This window comes from Apteryx mantelli, chromosome 5 (assembly GCF_036417845.1).
Source record: "Apteryx mantelli isolate bAptMan1 chromosome 5, bAptMan1.hap1, whole genome shotgun sequence".
In the NCBI taxonomy this organism is placed as follows: domain Eukaryota; kingdom Metazoa; phylum Chordata; class Aves; order Apterygiformes; family Apterygidae; genus Apteryx; species Apteryx mantelli.
This window is the reverse complement of record NC_089982.1, coordinates 4,282,117-4,300,434: the sequence shown is the minus strand read 5'-3', so window position 1 is coordinate 4,300,434 and position 18,318 is coordinate 4,282,117. Positions and strand designations below refer to the sequence as shown.

Here is an 18,318-nt window from a genome sequence, read left to right as displayed (position 1 = left end):
GAGGATTTGCTTTTATGTTGTGGTCTGAAGGAACTGAGTCTCATATAATGCTTGTGCATGTGTGTGTGGTATCTAATGCCTATTAAACCCATTGGTGGATTTCAGTCAAGTTGATGGTCAGATTGATATATTCATGACATTAAATTCATACAGGTATGACAAATGTACATGGAGAAATTTGCCCTTTTTCTGAAGAAGAAACTGAGGCACAGACACTAACTTGGTCAAGTCACTGTGTAAATCTTTTAAGGTTTAAGGATTTAATCATGAATCTCCAGGATTAATGAATGGTCCTAGTCCAGCACTTTATCTACTACCAAAAAACTGAAATATATCAGAGAAATTTTAAAACAAATACAGAAAACAGAGTCTTTTTCCCATGCTGTCTAAGCCTCTCTCACGCTCATATTATCTGCAGAGTCAGACTCACATAGCAGTGAGTCAATACATGCAATGTCTTATTTGACTATAAAATACTTTCCAGTGGCTTGAAGACATGAGGCCTAAGTCTTACAGCCCGAAATGCTCAAATAATCACTTCCTAACCACCTTATCTTGAGTAATCATGTTTTCCATCCGTGGTTACATGTAAGCATCATACATAACAAGACTCACACCAAGCGCTGAGCAAGAATTACTGAGAAAGGCTCCCAAGGGTATGGTACAAGCGCTGGCATGACTTAGTGCCTCCCAGTTACACTCCACAAGTTTTGCCTTCCTTCGGAGCCAAGCAAGTCTCTTTTTCTTACTTTGCTATTATTTCTGAGTTTTTGGAGATCCTTTACATGGAACCATCCTCCAGGTGTTCTCCTTGCTACCGCAGACCTGCGTTGCCTTGGGGTCATGGAAAGAAATTAAGCACGGGCTTGAAATTTTGCTTGTGGGGGTATTGTGCCAGATTGTGGGGAGAGCATGTGAGAGAGGGCAGGAGCCAGGCTAGGGGGTTTGCATCTGCTATTCCCTAGAAAACTCATAAAAATGGGTTTGTCTGGTTTCTAACTGCCTCTATTTCATAGCAATAAAGGGGAGCTAGGTTACAGCATAGTGTAAATGTGGGGTTTTATTTGGCTTATATAAATATACTTAATGGCTCTTGTTGACATAAAGATCAAAATATAAAGTCTTGGATGGTGAAACATTTACTTTTTTAAAATCCATTTCTCTGTGTGCATTTTTAGTTTGAAAGATCTCACTCATCTTTCAAATTAAATTAAGAACTAATTAAAGCGTAGTTCAAAAGGGTATCAGAAAACTGAAACCACCTAAAGAAGTACTGAAAAATGCATATAAAATACATGGTTTGAGTATAAGCCTGGTAGTAATTGGTAACTATCTATGGGAAGGAGCAGAGAACTTTTAACTTTTTAGTCAAACTTTTTTTCTAGACTTGTATAATGCATAGGGATATATGGGAGTATTGTGATTATTGTGCTGTTTCAGTGATTGAAAAGCTGTAAGATAAGTGTATTCTTACTGCATGTGATATGATAGCACAATATAATCACACTGCTTGGTAAATTCAGCACCAACAAAATCCCAACCTTTCTAAGTCCTTTCAAAATGATCAATACGTTTTCTCAGCCACTGCTATTGCAAGAAACATATTGCTTTGGAGATGACCTAATTTTAATCTTTTTTGAATTGCTTTATGATTAGACCAGTCACATGCCAAAGTAGGCTCCCATTAGTGGATTTAAGTCATCTGTTTGCTTCTGAAAACATGCATTGTTGCAGGCTCCGCTGAGTATTCCCCTTTTTTAATTTTCTTTAATTTTCTCTTTTTCTGTTGCAGGACAGGACATCACAGTTGTACCAGTTTGGGAGCAAAATATGGAATGTGTTTCACTGCTGACCGAGTGCAGCCAAATGAACAGTATTTATAGTAGTTTGAAAATCAGCAGTTAGCAGTTTCTTCACATTCTAACACTACCCAGCACTTTCCAGAGAAAACTCATTGTTTACAAGAAATCTGCTTTCCAAATCCGTTACAGTGCCCTCCAACCTTGACTATTAACTATTTGCAAAGGGGAAACTCTAACCTACGCATTGGGGAAAGATGGCAATGGATGAGTACCTGTGGATGGTCATTGTGGGTTTTATCATTGCTTTTATTTTAGCATTTTCGGTTGGTGCAAATGATGTTGCCAATTCATTCGGGACTGCTGTGGGTTCTGGTGTTGTTACTTTACGCCAGGCTTGCATTTTGGCTTCAGTTTTTGAAACCACTGGCTCAGTATTACTGGGAGCAAAAGTAGGAGAAACGATCCGGAAAGGTATAATTGATGTTAACCTTTACAACAACACTGTGCCATTGCTGATGGCAGGAGAAGTTAGTGCAATGGTTGGTAAGTAACACTTTCCTTTTCCAAATAACATTAATTGTGTGTTTGTCATCCTGTCCATTGTGCATTTTTAAATTGGGTTTAAGCCTTCCCATCTTCTGGATTTGCATGTTTGGTTTTGTGTGAATACATGAGGTCTATATTCCTTTTTTGGATCTCCTGTATTTTTTAACAGCTTATATTCTAATCATTTACTTTTTTCAATGATTCAGTCATTTAAGTAAAAGAAGAAAACAAATGTTTAAGTAGATAGATCACATATATATGTATGTATATGTTTATGTCTTTTCCTAGGATACTGAATACATGATTTAGGAGATTTTTATTATAGTAAATGGAAAATATGTAAGAATACCATTTATGACGGTACAGAAGAACCTAAAGAAATAGCAGTTTTCAATGAATGCTCCCTGGAAGGATTTACCCAAATTGTTTAAAAAATTCACAGGAAATCCAAACATATTTGCTTAAACTGATTGTTTAGCTGAGTGGTTAAAAGTAATCATACACTTAATCCTGGCCCATGACAAAATTAAAAGGAGCAGTAAAGATAGATGATCACACATTTAAGATATTCTTAATTTTTCTGACTCAAACCAACAATAGTTCTGTGTATTGTAGGGTCTAGTCTGTGAGCTTTTGTTTACAGTTAACTCAATCTCCATTTAGAACAAATAGCATATTCTGAGGTAAGTAACATTAAGCCTTGGTATTTATTCTTTGTTTATGTGCAAGAAGCTTTTGGAGAGGTTCCCTAAGAATCACTAGCAAACATGCTTTTAAAGGGCAGGAGATAGCAAGAAGGTAACATTTTCATTGCACAAAAGGAAGCTCAAGTGAGTGGTTGGGCTGCTCCCTGTGTCCCCACTTCTGCAACGTGATAGTGCAGCACGATGCCCCTGCACGCCCCGCATGCCATGGCGATGTGCTCACGTGAGAGCATCCCTTGTTGAAATGAGAAGCGGAAGACGGCGCAGAGAAGGAATCCACCACTCAAAAGTTGCCCCCTTAAACCTACGTATTTCTGCCTAGTCCTGCTAATCTCCCAACAGTTTTCAGGCAGAACCAATCAACAGAACGGGTGAATCAGTACAGAGCTCTAACACACAGTTATTTTCCTGTTCTTTAAACGCAACAAAGGTTTGTGACTCAGCGAGCACCAGGATGGACCCTGAGTGCTGGTTTCTCAGTTGGTCTGAGGTGGGTTTTGTGTGCTTCCCTTTGGGGAGTGCCCTGGCATTCATTGTTACTGAGCTGTCTGAAGACTAGGCGAGAGGAAAAGGAGTCAGGCAACACCAAACCATTGCTAGTACCACTGCTGCTTCCCCAAACAGTCCTTGTGTGATGGTACCAAATTCAAAGAGTAAAAACACTCTTGGGCATCCGATTGGTTTCTGTTTCCCAATGTCTTGCAAAGTCAACCCCAGATTTCTGGGCTCTTCCTTCTGCTGTAGGATGGTACTTTTTTCCAGGCTTATTAGCGCCACTACACTTATATTATTCAACCTTTGCTTTCTGAGATAGTTCTATAATTTCCAATGGTGCTTGCCTGGGAGCAGCATGCACCATTGCAATGTAAGTGACCTGCATCTTCCAACCTTCACATTCTTAAACTCCCCTTTGTAGGAAGGCTCATTTTCCTTATCTGTATCTATTTATGACATCCTGAGCCTGTGTGAGCAAATTTTTAAGTCTCAGATCCCCCCTGCAGAGGCAACTGGCCAGAAGCTCAAAGAAAACAACTTATTTGCATGTGTATTTACATAAGCCTGTGTGAACTTCATGACCGGTTGCATTCCCTTTGGCCATTGGCATTAAGAATAAATTCCACGTTTTAAATCTCTGAATTAATCACAAGTAACAAACTGCAGATTTGTTTTTTCTCAAATCCATCTCCAGCTTTTCTCTGGACATATACTATTTTTTTTTCCTGTTTTCTCTGACCTTTCCTGTATGTTTTCTTGTTTCTCTTTTTGCTCAGCCTTCCCCCCTCCCCACCCCACCTGGTGTCTCATGCATCAGGAGCATGTTTTTGTGAATGGAATTAGCTTCTGAATTTTGATGAGGCTGAAATGAGTCAACAGTCTGGGAGAGACCAAAAGTCTGTCCGTATCCTCTTGCCAAATGTTGCTGGAAGATCCTTTGATGCTTGCAGCAAACAGCAGATGAGAATTTGCAGGGCAACCTTCTCTTCTAAGAGAAAAGGAAGCCGGGAGCAATGGGATTGTGTGGGGAACGACATAGTATTGTAATCATGTGCAACAGATTAAAACATTGTTTGTTGGACAATTGGGAAGTTATGGGCTGTTGCTCTTGAGGGTAGATTGTACTTCCGTAGCATTAACTAGCTGCCACATTATGCTCTGCAATTGCATGACGGTTGTTCTGGCGGTCCTGATGGGAATTGAAGTCAACAGTTCAGATGCCCTAAGAGACGCCACCAGCAAAGAGAATATCTGCACTCAGGAAAATGGGTGTAGTGCCTTCAGCAGCGGGGCAGCAGGAAATACATCCAGAAGCAAAGGCCAGCCAGTGGGAGGCTGGGGCAGGGCAGTTGTCAGCCCACCCTCTCTGAGAGGTGGTGACCACGAGGAAAGGGCTTGTGGCAGGAGAAAGCATGGAAAGTCTGAACTGGAGACTCTGTGACAGCTCTGGTGAGCCTTTGTGTTCCTAGCTTATTTTTGCAAAGATAAAAATTGGGAACATGCATTTTTACATTAAAGATGAGTTACGGCTTGGTGTTCCTAGTTAAGGCTTCTGGATTTGGGCACTGCAAGCTCCAGAAGAAAGTTCTGCTCTGACTTAACTTGTGTTTTCTTCTGTTCTCCTATGTGCTTACTTAAACTTTTCCAGACCACACATTGTTCTATCAGTCCTTCACTACTTCCTCTCTGGCTCTCCTATTTGTTACCTAGATTAAGTTAATTATATAAGAAATAGCACCATACTCCCCACATCACCCCTCCCCCCTCAACCAGAAAGGAAGAAGAACCTTCTCTCTGTATTTGAAGTGCGGCTGTGGCTTGGATGCATTTTCCCTTTTATTTTTTGAAGATGTTATCATGTGTTCTCTCTTTCACTCCACTTCCACTTGCTGGTCTCTAAGTTCATGTCAAAGGTCTCTTAAGTGTTTTTATTTTTATTTTAGAATGGGAGGAGAGAAGCTAATAAATTAAAGAGCAGGTGTTCCTTGTTTGATCTAGAATTTCCAATAGCGATAGGAGTACCAGTTGTTTTGGGATAGTATCCCAGGAGCGATCAGCTTTACAAACTGGTTGACTTCCAAATGTAGCTGTACCTGATGCCAGCAAATCGGTCTGGCCAGGCTGAATGGCTTGGTATTTATAAGGTGGAAATCTGATCATACGTTAGCTTGTCTAAAGTGACAAACCCTGCTTAGACCAGTCTGTGAAGCATTTTTATAGGTATACCTTACATTCTTCACATGATGATGACAGAAGATATGTTAGATCTGTCAATATATACTGGCCCAATGCAGATTTCTTTATATGGGCAGTAGCAAAAAACGAAATCTGTCTCAAGTGGCAGCAGCATAACAACATTTTCTTCTGTTCCAGTAATGGAAGAGCTGTCACAGTTTTGGTTCTGCAGCCAAGGCCATTCCTGAAAGAACCTTTTGCACTTCATTTCTCTCATCCTGTCTCTCCACACAGGGCTTTGATTGCTGTTCACCCAGCTTCTCCCAGCCCACCAGGCTCCTGGGCCATCCCTCCTCTGTCCTCCATCCCATCCTCTCTGGCAGATTCTGGGAGACATCCCTTTCCTTGGGATGCCTGTTGTGACAGCAGGCATTGGCTTTACTTTGTAGACCATTAGCCACTATACCCTGGTTAGTTAGGGTATCTTATTCCTTTATGCCAAGGATATCTTTGGCTGCTCCATGAGTAAGATAAGCCCCTTCTGCAGTTCTGAATTTCTCTTAGTGCCACACTGAGCCACAAAGGTAGCGCGAGAGTCCCTCTTTTCTCCCCAGTCCATTTTTCCTGTAGAGGACTCTGGCCAACGGCCACCCATCAGAAACAGGAAATTCAGCTTCCCTTAGATGACAAAGCACCATCGGGGAACAGATGTTGTCTGAAGTACTTGGGAAAAGTTAAAGTCTTCCTTTTTATCCAGATGTTCAGACAAAGGGATTCCCTCCTTCTTGGAAATGACTAAAGCAGTAAAAGATATGTCAGATCATCTCATTCTCTGCATCAACAGGTCTGGGATTATCCAGTGCTTTCCTCAGAGTCTTTATCAGCAGACTTTCCCAGCATGCAGAATAAATATAAAAAAAGTTTAGAGCCATTAGAGACCTCAAAATCAGTTTTGGATATAAAACCCAGACCAAGGAATTTTGGGCTGAAAAGTCAAATTAAGTTCAAGGAACTACATCTGCTAGAAAACAGTTGGACCTTGCATTTGGAGATTAGCCTAGATAATATTTGCAATTGCTTGCATCAGTCTAAATAACTGCGGAAGCTAAAAAATCAGATTATGACTTTAACTGACTGTCAGCCTCTGTAATGGGTCTATGTTTTGATCATCCAGGAAAGGCTGGAGTTTATTTTCTGCGCAGAGTTTGTGGCTTGTTCCAATTTACTTCTTTGAGACTCTCTACTGTCCTAATTTTAAAGTGAAGTATTGTATTAGGGAGGAAAGACAGCTCTTGTTTCTGTGGATGACCAAATTTAGTGAATTTTGTGAATAGTGCGTATTCACTGCCTTATGAACTGAACAACCTGCCAATCCAGAGAGCAGTGGAAGGGAAATCTTGCCTGGCTGTTAAGACCTTGAGGGTGACAGGCTACTTTGGTGGCTCCTTGTTCACTCTTCCAGTCTCTCGTTTGCAGTTTGTCCCTTGTGAATTTATCGTCCAGTTCCCACTCTCAATCATTTCTGCTTTTCTTCCTTTAATTCAAAAGAAAACTCACTCTTTCTTATCTTTCTCTATCCAAGGCTTCCAGTTCAACTCTCACAAATGATATTTTCCAAGCTTGTTGCAGAGTATGATCAGTTTGTGTATTTAGTCAGAGCAGCTGTAAACACTGAAAGCCTTTAAAAAGGGCAAAATTGTACTAATGCTGTGCAATGCAAAGTGCTGTTAGTCATAAAAAGTCATAAATAAGATGCAATGTCAAAGCTGCTCTTACAGTGTCTTAGTATCTGCTTTTAGAGACAGACTGAACATGAACAAAACACTCTCGGTCTCTGTTGCGCATGCAGAGTGTAGGCAGCCCTTATAAAAGAACGTGGGTACGTGGTAAAGAATTTTCTGCATGACATTATTATTACTGTTGTTGTTCATAGTGGATGTTTTTTCCCCCTGCTTTAACTTCTAGGTTCTGCTGTTTGGCAGCTGATTGCGTCTTTCTTGAAACTCCCAATATCGGGGACCCATTGCATTGTAGGTGCTACAATTGGATTCTCCCTGGTTGCGATCGGCACGCAGGGAGTTCAGTGGATGCAGCTGGTCAAGATTGGTAATTGCCATTTCCTTTTACATGGGAGAGGGTACATGGAGTAGCCTGCAAAAACTTTCACAGAAATTTGTTTTGTGGTTATAGCACACCCTACTTAAGTTATTTTCCACCCTAATCCTGTCATTCAGAAGGTATATAATATGCAAGTTTTACTCCCCAGCAGTAACCCCAGGACACATTGTGCGTCACGGCCATGCTGCAAGGTGACATCCCTCCTCTTCTAATTCTTTTCGGGGCAGCGCATACCTCCTCCTTCTTGCTCTCAACAACGCTAGCCATCATGTGAAGGCCCACAGTCATGTTTCTCCACCCACCCGCTTCGGGGAAGCAAAAACTGGCCATACAGCACATGTTTAAATCACAGCCTCCCACTGCCGAGACCAGCATAGCCAAGTAGGGATCTGAAGGAGGTCTCTTGTTTTGGAAGCCTCGTAATGCAAGTCACAGCCTGAACCCAGGATTAAAAGGATTTGATGGAGAAGGCACTGAAATACAATTGAGCTTTAAAGAAGTTGAAGCAGTGCGTGTTCTTTAATTCTACTGAGAGTAAAATGAAGCTTGTAGCAAGTTTGAAATGACAGTAGTATCAATCTGTTAACCATGTCACAAACAATAAATTGTATTGGGTGAGAATTCCAGAGTGCTGCCCTAATTCTTTTTTATTGCAAACGGTGGGAGTTTTGCCACCTACTTCAGTTAAATCAGTCTGGAACACTTGAAAATCTTGCCGGCAAAAATTGATGCATGTTGTTCACTACAACTGGTGCTTCTATGGCATTTTAGAAATCAAGACTTACCCTGTGAGCATCATGGCATCCCCCTAAATGCAGTTGCTTTCCACTTGCTTGCAATATTCATAGTCATGGTGATTAGGAAACTAGAGGGGTGTTCTTGTTCCAGTCTGCATCAACCTAGAAGAAATTTTCCTGTTTACTAAACTTGTAAAGTTATCTGGAAAAGTTCCAAGTGATGTTTTTAATAGTGCCTGGCATTACTTTCACTTTCATCAGCTTCAGTGGAAATTGAGCTGGGCCAGTTATGAATAAACATGTGGGACATTCATCTCAGTCGGGCAAGAACCATTTTAAATGTATTGCTTGCTGCCCACTAGTTACTTAGCTATTATGCAAATATGCCGTTTATTTCATGTTACGTTCTTTCTCTTTTAACACAGTTGCCTCTTGGTTTATTTCCCCACTTTTGTCTGGCTTGATGTCTGGAGTACTCTTTGTGCTGATTAGATTCTTCATTTTAAACAAGGTAAAGGCATCTCACTGTTATAATGAATGCTTGTCATAAAGGCTGTGTATTAGTCTATCATCTGAGTGCTGGCATTTCCACTGAGTTGAAAGTATTTTTGGATAGGAGAACAGTCATTTTTTATAGCCATTGGAACTGTATTTGCTCTTAGCAATTCTAAAAATTCAGAGTAAGTAACATGACAGGTTTTTCAGGCTTAGAAGCTGCTATGTAAGTGCATCATAAGCTAATTAATATTGTGTATTCTGTTTCACTGGAAGATGATACATTAAGAATGCAACTTCATTAGTATAAACTTGTTAGCATTGACTTAGCCTCATGACAGTAGTTCTGACTGTTGTTTAAACAGAATAGCCGTACCAGAGAGATGCTTTAATGAATATATAATAGTTGTGAAATTTTATGCTTTGTTCCTCTAGAACATCAGAAAATAGATGATGAACATCTGTGTATTTCTTAGGTTCTCAAGAAACCTGAATCAATGGGTTTCAGTGACCATAGTCAAAAGGGGCAGCCTTGAGGTAACATCAGTTCCCATAGCTCCAGTTCAGAGGCCATTTGTTTGCCTCTCAGCAGGGCTTGGAAGCCAGAACTCTTTTATCTCCTTTCCCATTTCTCTCATACCGTTCAACTTGCTAAAATGGGGGGGTGCAGCACATGACAAAGACCTAAAATAAGGGACACTGAAATAACAGTTCTCTAGGGAACTTAAATAGATGCAGGATTAATTCTTTTGCTATAAATAACACCACCTGTAACCGCAGCTGCATCAGCCTTTATTTCTGATGTAAATAAATGTCAGCAATAAAAGCAGATGATAAATTTAAATGGACACAGCTTTGAATATAAAATGACTCAAGTTGCACAAAGGGAGAGTCATTTTAGAGGAAAAACTCCTCTACAACCTATTGCATTCAAAACCCAACATCTTAGGAAATTAATGATCAAAATCACATGATACAGAAATCATATATTTAAGCATCCAAGAGACAGGAGGAGTTCAAGCTAAGGAAATGTGTGTTCTGAATGCAATCTGTGCGATTCACAAAATTATAACAGATGTAGGGCCTAAGGAGGTAGCAACTTATGTTGTATGTGTACGTAACATGGAGTAGCTTTCTAGCAGGTGCATTCCAGTGCTGCTGGAGGGGTATGTGCCCTCATGTGCATGAACCCGGTGCCTGTGAATAGCAGTGACCATTGGCACTGCGGGCACAGGACCAGCGCATAGCACAAGGGGGCTGCAGCCTTCTCTCGGCTCCCTTTTATAGCTCACGGCAGCGAGAAACAAAACCAGATTAGCTAGCCCCTGGTTTCGCCAGGCTTTTTGAAAACACACGGAGCCCGTCAAAAGGCCAAAGCAGTCTCCTCACAAAGACTTTTCCATGGTTTGCACAGTGTGTTTCCATTGCATCGTCAGCTGAGCGAGCCTCTCCTATTCAACACCAAGGGCACGAGGCAGCAGCGTCTGCCGGCTCCGTGTGCCAGCCGCTGAGCTCTGCCAGGCAGCAAAGCACAACAGTGTGCTAAACTTCTGTTAAATATTACATGCTTGACATGGCAAGCGGGTCAGCTCCCTGGAGAAGAGCAGGGTTTTATCTGACTGATGGCCGAAGTCCTCACTCCCACCGTCCTGGAGGAACACTGCTTTTTGGTCACCTGTAACGGAGATCCGCACTGAGGCATTCTCACTGGAGAGAAAAGGAGCTGTGGCTTCCGTGGTCTGTGCCCTCACGCTAATTTTTCAAATCCTCATCACCAGGGAGCTAGGGGAGGGTCTCGGTCACCTCACACTGGCAGGACGACACACTTACAGACAAAATGATGTGCCCTGCTCCTGACAGACACCATGCTTCAAATCTGAGGGGTTATGTCTGGGGTTCATGCCTGCCTGCAGTGGTACAACGCTACTAGCCTTTTCACTGCGCAGTACCCCAACAACTTCACAGCAAGTAAAACGTACAAGAGCCTGCAAATAGTTCCACCGCTGTGCTCATTTGTGCTGCAGTATATATGTTACGTGTTTAATACAGCCAGACACTTAATACTTCAGAAATTTCTGTTAGCTGGTGGAAAATTCCAGGATGCTTTGGTTGAAGCTGAGCTGTTAGGAATATGGTTTTGCAAATGCCAAGTTGCACTAATCCTCATAGGCCCCCCAGAAAATATTATCAGGGCCCTGTCATGTTAGACACCCCTCAGTCACACGGAGAAAGAGACTCCTCATCTCAGAGACACGGCAGATGAAGAAGCACTCACTCACTGAAAGAAACTTGCCCCCAGGTCATCCAGCACATCTGTAGCAATCCTAAAAATAAAACCTATGTTTCTGGTTCCCATTAACAGTGTCAGTCTTCCCCAGGATGTTCCCATGCTGGTGCTTGCTGGGACTAGCACTGTGGCTTCAGGTGTAGTCAAACAGATCAACATCCTTTCCTCAACGTCTGCCTGAAAGCTCCACCTGCCTAGCACTGACTTGGGAGCACGTGTTCCTAACGTTCATTAATGCTCATGTTAATCTACAGAAAAGTCCCGATAACGTTTCCTTTTTTTTCTTTTTTTGTAATTTCTGTGCAGGAAGACCCTGTGCCCAATGGTCTCCGTGCACTTCCAGTGTTCTATGCTGCTACTATAGCTATTAATGTGTTCTCCATCATGTACACTGGGGCGCCAGGTGAGTAAGTCGCCTCCAGTGGGAGGCACCGATGGGAAGCTGGGGACAGTCACGAATCCACGTTCCTTTTGTGTAATAATGGTCTGCAGGTGCCCTGTCAGATAGCTATAAACGCGGCACAGTCATTTCCTGTGCTAAGAATTAATGTGGGCAGAAGAGTAAATTATATAGTTGCACCCATTCTTCCATTCTGACAACCTGACCATCCTGATCGCTCTGTTCAGTAGGAAGAGGACAACTGCAAAACTTTCCCTCTTTAGAGGAAAGGGAAATAGTTCTCCGTCAGCTTTGGCTTCACACAGCAGAGCACTCTTTGAGCTCTCAAAGGTATTCCAGATATGAACATCAAAGAGGGAAAGTGCAGAGCAATCGATAAAAGGAGCTGGGCTGTTCACACTCCAGTTAGAGGGGTAGTTCCTGAGTTCAGGCATCTGCTGCTAGAGCTCCATGGAAATAACGGAGTCACTATTTTGAGGCATCCAGCCCAGGGCCTTTCAATTAATTTTACTTCTTTATTTCCCTTTAGTTACAAGAAGGCCCGAGCCTGTCTCTCTATTTAATGCATCTTCTCTCTTGGATGGGATGTAGAAGGATCTGGGAAAGCCCCAGGTGTTCATTTGGGTGCTGTGCTGTCATTGCAACTCAGCAGGAAGAAATGGTGCCTGTCATTTTCGGGACTATAACTTCATTTAGGCAGTGTATGTTTAAACATACAATTGCAGTAAGAGAGTTCAGAAAAAAGATGTTCAATGCTCTCAACTGCTTTACTGAAGAGTCCAGTCATTAAATGCTATCTTTAGATTAGATTATTACCCCAGATCCATGAAGGATCAGGCAATTGAAGACAGACTTCTGAACATACCCCCTGAATTACGAAAGCAGGTTTAGAAAGTGACCTTTTTGAAATGGGAATTTGTTTTCTCTAAAACCTGATGTACTAGATGTACTAGATAAATGCATTCAGTAGACTCTGCTTGATGGCCTAGCATTACTGAAATTAATAAGAGGCTTGAGAAGTTCCCACTTTGAGGGGAATATTAATCAACTATTCCCTTCTCTTAAGTCAAAACCCTAATTGGTTAGGTATCCAAAACGTTTCACAGTAAATCAGCTCTATAACCAACATTTCCTCATTAGTTGTGCTGCAGAAGTAGGTCAGGCATTCTGCAGTGACTCATTAGGCAAAATAAATGAAATAAGAACCTTAATGTCCCTTCTGTTTCAGCTTAGCAGTTTGTAAACTGCATGAATAAAAAGGTGGGACTCAGGTTTTCATACCTTATGAAAACCCATGTTTGGTTTCCAAGGCCTCTGTCCTGGCAACACTCACTCGCACATATGAATTAATCAGGTAGGTTTCAAGATCGGCAGCCATATACAGGTTCGAACAGCCAGAGTCCAAGTTCTCCCTACATTTAGGGTCTGATCACCTGGTTTAATCAAACATGAGCAAGAAGCCCTATTGAGGCAATGGAAGCTGGGGGATACTTATTGGGACACCAGTTATTTGCATGATTGCACATTGCAGGAGTGAAACCTTAGTTCTGAAGTGGTACATTAAGCTTATTATCATAAGCAGATAATGGCTTAGATTAAGCTAACCATCAAGGTTTATTGATCAGAGCAAAGGTCAAGTAAGTATTTGCCCTAGTGGGCAACACTGTTTATTATGCATTAGTATATAAACTCATTGCAAACATGTTTTAGCAGCCCTGATGTTGAATTTGTGCCACTGACTGAACAGCATGGTAGCAGAGAGCTGGAGGACTCAGTCTTCAAATGTCTGCATGTCAACCAGGCCTTCGAATGCTGCACTGTGTCTGTTACTGATGCACATATTAAAAAAATTACCAGCTCATTCATGTTGTTTATGAATATGTTGTAAACACAGGCTTTTGCAAGACTGCTATTCCACTGCTTGAGATAACTTAGTCATGTTAATTTACAGTTTATTTGGGTTTTATTTCCTTGTCTTCACAGTACTAGGACTGGTACTGCCAATGTGGGCCATTGCTCTAATATCAGTCGGTGTATCCTTAATATTTGCTGTCTTGGTTTGGATTTTTGTATGTCCATGGATGAAGAGAAAAATAGAAAGTAAGTAGCTGGCTGATGAAATGCTGTTGATGTGAAATTGTGGAAAATTTCATTCTGAAATGAGAAGTGCCCTTGAGAGATCATCTAGTCCATACCCCATCTGCAGGCAGGATATGCTTAAACTATTCCTCATGTATTTGTGTAACCTGTTCTTAAAAACCTGCAGCGATGGAAATTCAAAACCTCTTTAGACAATCCATTGCAGTGCTAACCTCTTCCAGCATATAGCTGGAACAGGAAAATACATCCTGTAATATAATCCATTTTATATTTTGTTAGGGAAATGTTAAAGACAAAACAACTTGCAGAATGTTTATCCTTTATCTTCCTTTTCTTTACAGTAAAGTTGGACTGATCACAGTTTTTAGCTTTAGACTGTTTTGTTTGTTTACTTTGTTACTTTCAACAAATGCAGTGTTAAAAACACTGTAGAGAAAAGTTTCTGTTTTTGTCAATACCAAGAAGTTGCGTGTTTTACTTTAGTTACCGACTTGGGTGAACTTCTAGGAAGACACAAACATGCTTTAGCATTTTCTCAAATGAATTTACTACAGATACGTGTTAGAAATAAATAAAGAATGTCCGCGAAACAGAACCAAGTTACTGTATCCACACTGATCTATGCTGTTTATGCAAACACGGGAAACACTAGCGGTGAGACAGGCTGGGTTTAAAATTACAATATTGTTATTTCCTCAGGCCGGTTAAAGAAAGATGCTGCACTGTCAAGGATATCAGATGAAAGTCTTGATAAAATTCAAGATGAAGAAACTCCAGTCTTTAAAGAGCTTCCTGGTGCCAAAGCAACTGATGAAAGCACAATTCCCCTCACTGGTTCAGTAACAGAAGCTGCTGGGGCATCAGATAGTATCGCAAATGGAAACCATCCACGTGTGCCATATGGTAAGAAACTAAGACAACACAGAGGGTTTATCTTCTCCTTGTTTTGATAGGGTTTCTTATTGCAAGAGGGTCTCTGTTGTAAATAGTACGTTAGTGTTTGGGATTTTCAGCTTGAATCCCCCTTCCCCACTTGTTGAAAAAGATTCTTGTTTACAAGTGAAATTTTCTAGAGAAGACTTAAAAACAATTACATTTTGTTCAGCTGTATTTGAATTTTAGACACAGCTGAAAACAGTAGTTACTTTCCTTTTGCTTTACTTTCTGTCGGTAATGGTATTTCCATCCTGTTAAGCTAGGGAAAAACAGAGAGACACAAACTGCTGATTGATGAAGGTTAAATTCAGCATAAAAATGATTAGTATGCTCCCACAGGAGATGAAAAGATTAGGGTTTTAATTGACAAACATATGACCATGTGGAGCATGTCCACTAGAAAAATCTCACGCATTGTTTTCTGAACATATACTTACAGAAAATGTGCTTGTGCGCAATAGAACTCTTTTTGTTTTCTTATGTGGTGGGATCGCTTCACCCTTTTGGAGGTCTGTTGACTTAGGTATCAACTTGCTAACATCTACACAACCCTACAATTTGATTAGCAGATGCTTAATATAGTCAACTGATTCTCAAAAGATGAAATAAGTTGTGACATGAGGCCGCTCTGAGTGTGTGTTTCCACTTTGAAAACAGCTAAAAACAATTTTGAATGTTGCACAGCTGAAATTCAGAAAGCCAAGAAATGAAAAAGACAGTTTCTCCAGGAAGATTGGCTTAGCTGTGATATGTATGTGTTCTACAGCGTACATTTATGGTAAACATATGCAGTAGGAACAACTGTATCATTATATTAATAGAAATGAGACATACAAAATGTTTGAACAGCTGAGGAAATATTTCTGCAGAGCATAAACTTTTTGTTTCCTGTATTTTTATGTGAAAAATTAACACATTTCATTTTTTTCAAGGAAGTTTGTAAAATCTATACTCTTCAATTTTTGAAGCTTATACAGTAAATTATCCCAAAGCCAATTGTTATTAAAGTTTTAAGACATTCTATTACTGATTCAGGGTAGAATTGTGAAAAAGCTCCTAACTCTTATTTTTAAGTTATATAAATCTCTCTTAAATATAGGTGCTTTTGAAATACGACTTTATATTCAGGATGAAATTACAGTAGGACCAACTTTCCTGCAACAGTTGTTATGTATATTCAAAGTAGACAAAACCTCAGAAAAAGAAGAGCTTATTTTACAAACAAGAAATTTTTTGAAAGGGGTTTTTCAAAGACCTTGAGGATTTAAGCTTCACCTCTGAATAGCTGGCCCTAAGTGACTTGCTGTAGGTGTCCATGGGAGACCCAGCACTGGGACAAAGCTTGTTTTGCACAGAGGGTGGGAGAATTTATTTCGAAGTGGATTGAATTATTCTAACTCAGTGCATGTATTGCAGATGAGCTTCTTTACCCTGTGCTCTAGGATTGCTGTCCTTTCAGCCATTTACACTTGTTTTGTTGTCCTAAAATGTGGGGGTCTTCTGTATTTCATTTCATAGAAATAACACCTCTCCACTTCTGCCTTTTTAGGAAGGGCCTTTTCTATGACGCACACCTCTGTGAAATCACCTGTTTCCAATGGCACCTTCAACTTTGATGGCCAGATGAGGAGTGACGGCCATGTGTATCACACTGTGCACAAGGACTCAGGTTTATACAAAGACTTGCTACACAAAATACACCTGGACAGGGCCACCGATGAGAGGCCTGCTCAAGAAAACAACTATAAACTGTTACGACGCAACAACAGTTACACTTGTTACACAGCTGCCATTTGTGGCATGCCCGTGCATTCTTCCTTTAAGGCGGCTGATACGTCAACGCCAGAGGACAGTGAAAAGTTAGTGGGAGACACAGTCTCCTATTCTAAGAAGAGAGTTCGCTACGACAGCTACTCCAGCTATTGCAATGCAGTAGCCGAAGCGGAGATTGAAGCAGAGGAAGGGGGAGTGGAAATGAAGTTGGCCTCAGAGCTGGCAGATCCTAACCGGCCCCCGGATGATCCTGTGGAAGAGGATAAGGAAGAGAAGGACACGTCTCAGGTCCATCTACTTTTCCACTTCCTCCAGATCTTAACAGCCTGTTTTGGATCCTTTGCCCATGGAGGTAATGATGTCAGGTAAGAGGGTGAGATCTCACAAGCCAGTGGTTTTATAAAGTGCAGTGATCGCTTTAAGTGGTTTGAGCAAGGTTTGACAGCTGGGATGGGTAGGGGAAAGCTGTCAGAAGACTTTTTCGGCTCTGCAGGCGGATGGTAATCAGTGCTATGTTAGCAAAGCTTATTACACTAATGTCCCTGGTGCTTTTCAGGAGTTGGACTGCTTAATCTATAGTTTATATTCTTCTCAGTGGTAACATCTTTTCTGTTTTCTGCTAAATAGTTGTGGAGTAATTAGTTTAATTCAAGTTTAATTTTGGCAAGCTTCGTAGTACAGACTTCTCCCAGGGATCAGTGCCCTGGCACGGTGACCCCTGTAAAAACAAACAAGACAGTCCATGCCCTACAAAGCTCACAGCCTATTTTTGCTACAAAATCAGAGACCAGCAGCAAATGGGAAGTTTTGACTATTTTTGTCAATAGCTGAATTTCATCTCTCATCACATTGCTTAGTGCAAAAGAGGTCTGTGAAGAATTTCTTCCTTTTGATTGCTGCAGCCCTCACACTCCCTGTGCTGAACCTTTTGCTTTGAGTTTTCTAGGGCATAAGAAGGGTCTAGGACAGTATGAGGCAGCGTATCACCAAAAAAAAGCCCAGAAAATCTAATGATATAGACAAGTCTTAAAATCAAAATCATACTAAAGTTTGTAGCATACAACTTCTCCAGCTGCCATAATTCTTCTCCCAAATTAAAAGGAGTTACCCCCCAGGAGCAAGTTCTTGTGCCCCGTGGTAAGAGAGGACATCGGCCATGGCTAATTTCCTCAGCTCTCTTAAGAAGCTTCCTCTCTCCTAGCATGGTTTTGGTGCTCAGTACTTCCCAGCAGGAGCTTTATCCTGAGCCACTATTACCACTGAATTACTCCTTTTTCTGACGGAGGAAGCCAATGAGTTCATCCCTCAGTCATTTGGCTTGAGTGCCTCTGTCCCTGAACCCTGTGGCATTAGCATCATTTCCCAGTAATAAAGCAAGAGGATTATTCTGCAAGATGCCCGTCTTTGGCATCCAAGCGTCTTCTCTCATGTTCATATTGACTCAGACAGCTGACAGAATCATGAAGTTGGTCTTAGACATGTTTATCTGCATCTATTTGCCCACCATGGTCTGGTCAGACCCCCATGACACATGCTAAGAAATAGTGTCTCTTCACTCATTTGTCCTTCTCTTTCCCTTGAAGGCCCAGCTCGGTTTTATTCCATAAAGTACAAGACTTTTGACCAGAGGACCTAAAAAGTAGGTTCAGGGTGGAGCTCTTTGTACCTTCCCTGTTTGCACTCACATCGTAAGACTGCTTCATCTGCAGGGCAGTATTGCACCTTGCCATCTCTGCGGCAGGTGACTGAA

At 41.2% G+C, this 18,318-nt stretch overlaps 1 protein-coding gene across 3 annotated transcripts in view; it reads left to right on the top strand.

Moving 5' to 3' along the window:
• Nucleotides 1-18,318, top strand: part of SLC20A2 (solute carrier family 20 member 2) — a 58,930-nt gene that overhangs the window by 22,843 nt on the left and 17,769 nt on the right. For all 3 annotated transcript variants that reach the window (XM_067297333.1, XM_067297334.1, XM_067297335.1), the window contains exons 2-8: nt 1,793-2,345; nt 7,688-7,828; nt 9,003-9,088; nt 11,666-11,762; nt 13,743-13,859; nt 14,559-14,762; nt 16,345-16,933. In XM_067297333.1, coding sequence (XP_067153434.1) covers nt 2,057-2,345; nt 7,688-7,828; nt 9,003-9,088; nt 11,666-11,762; nt 13,743-13,859; nt 14,559-14,762; nt 16,345-16,933 — 1,523 coding nt within the window. In that variant the 5' untranslated portion in view covers nt 1,793-2,056. The remainder of the gene's footprint in view (nt 1-1,792; nt 2,346-7,687; nt 7,829-9,002; nt 9,089-11,665; nt 11,763-13,742; nt 13,860-14,558; nt 14,763-16,344; nt 16,934-18,318) is intronic.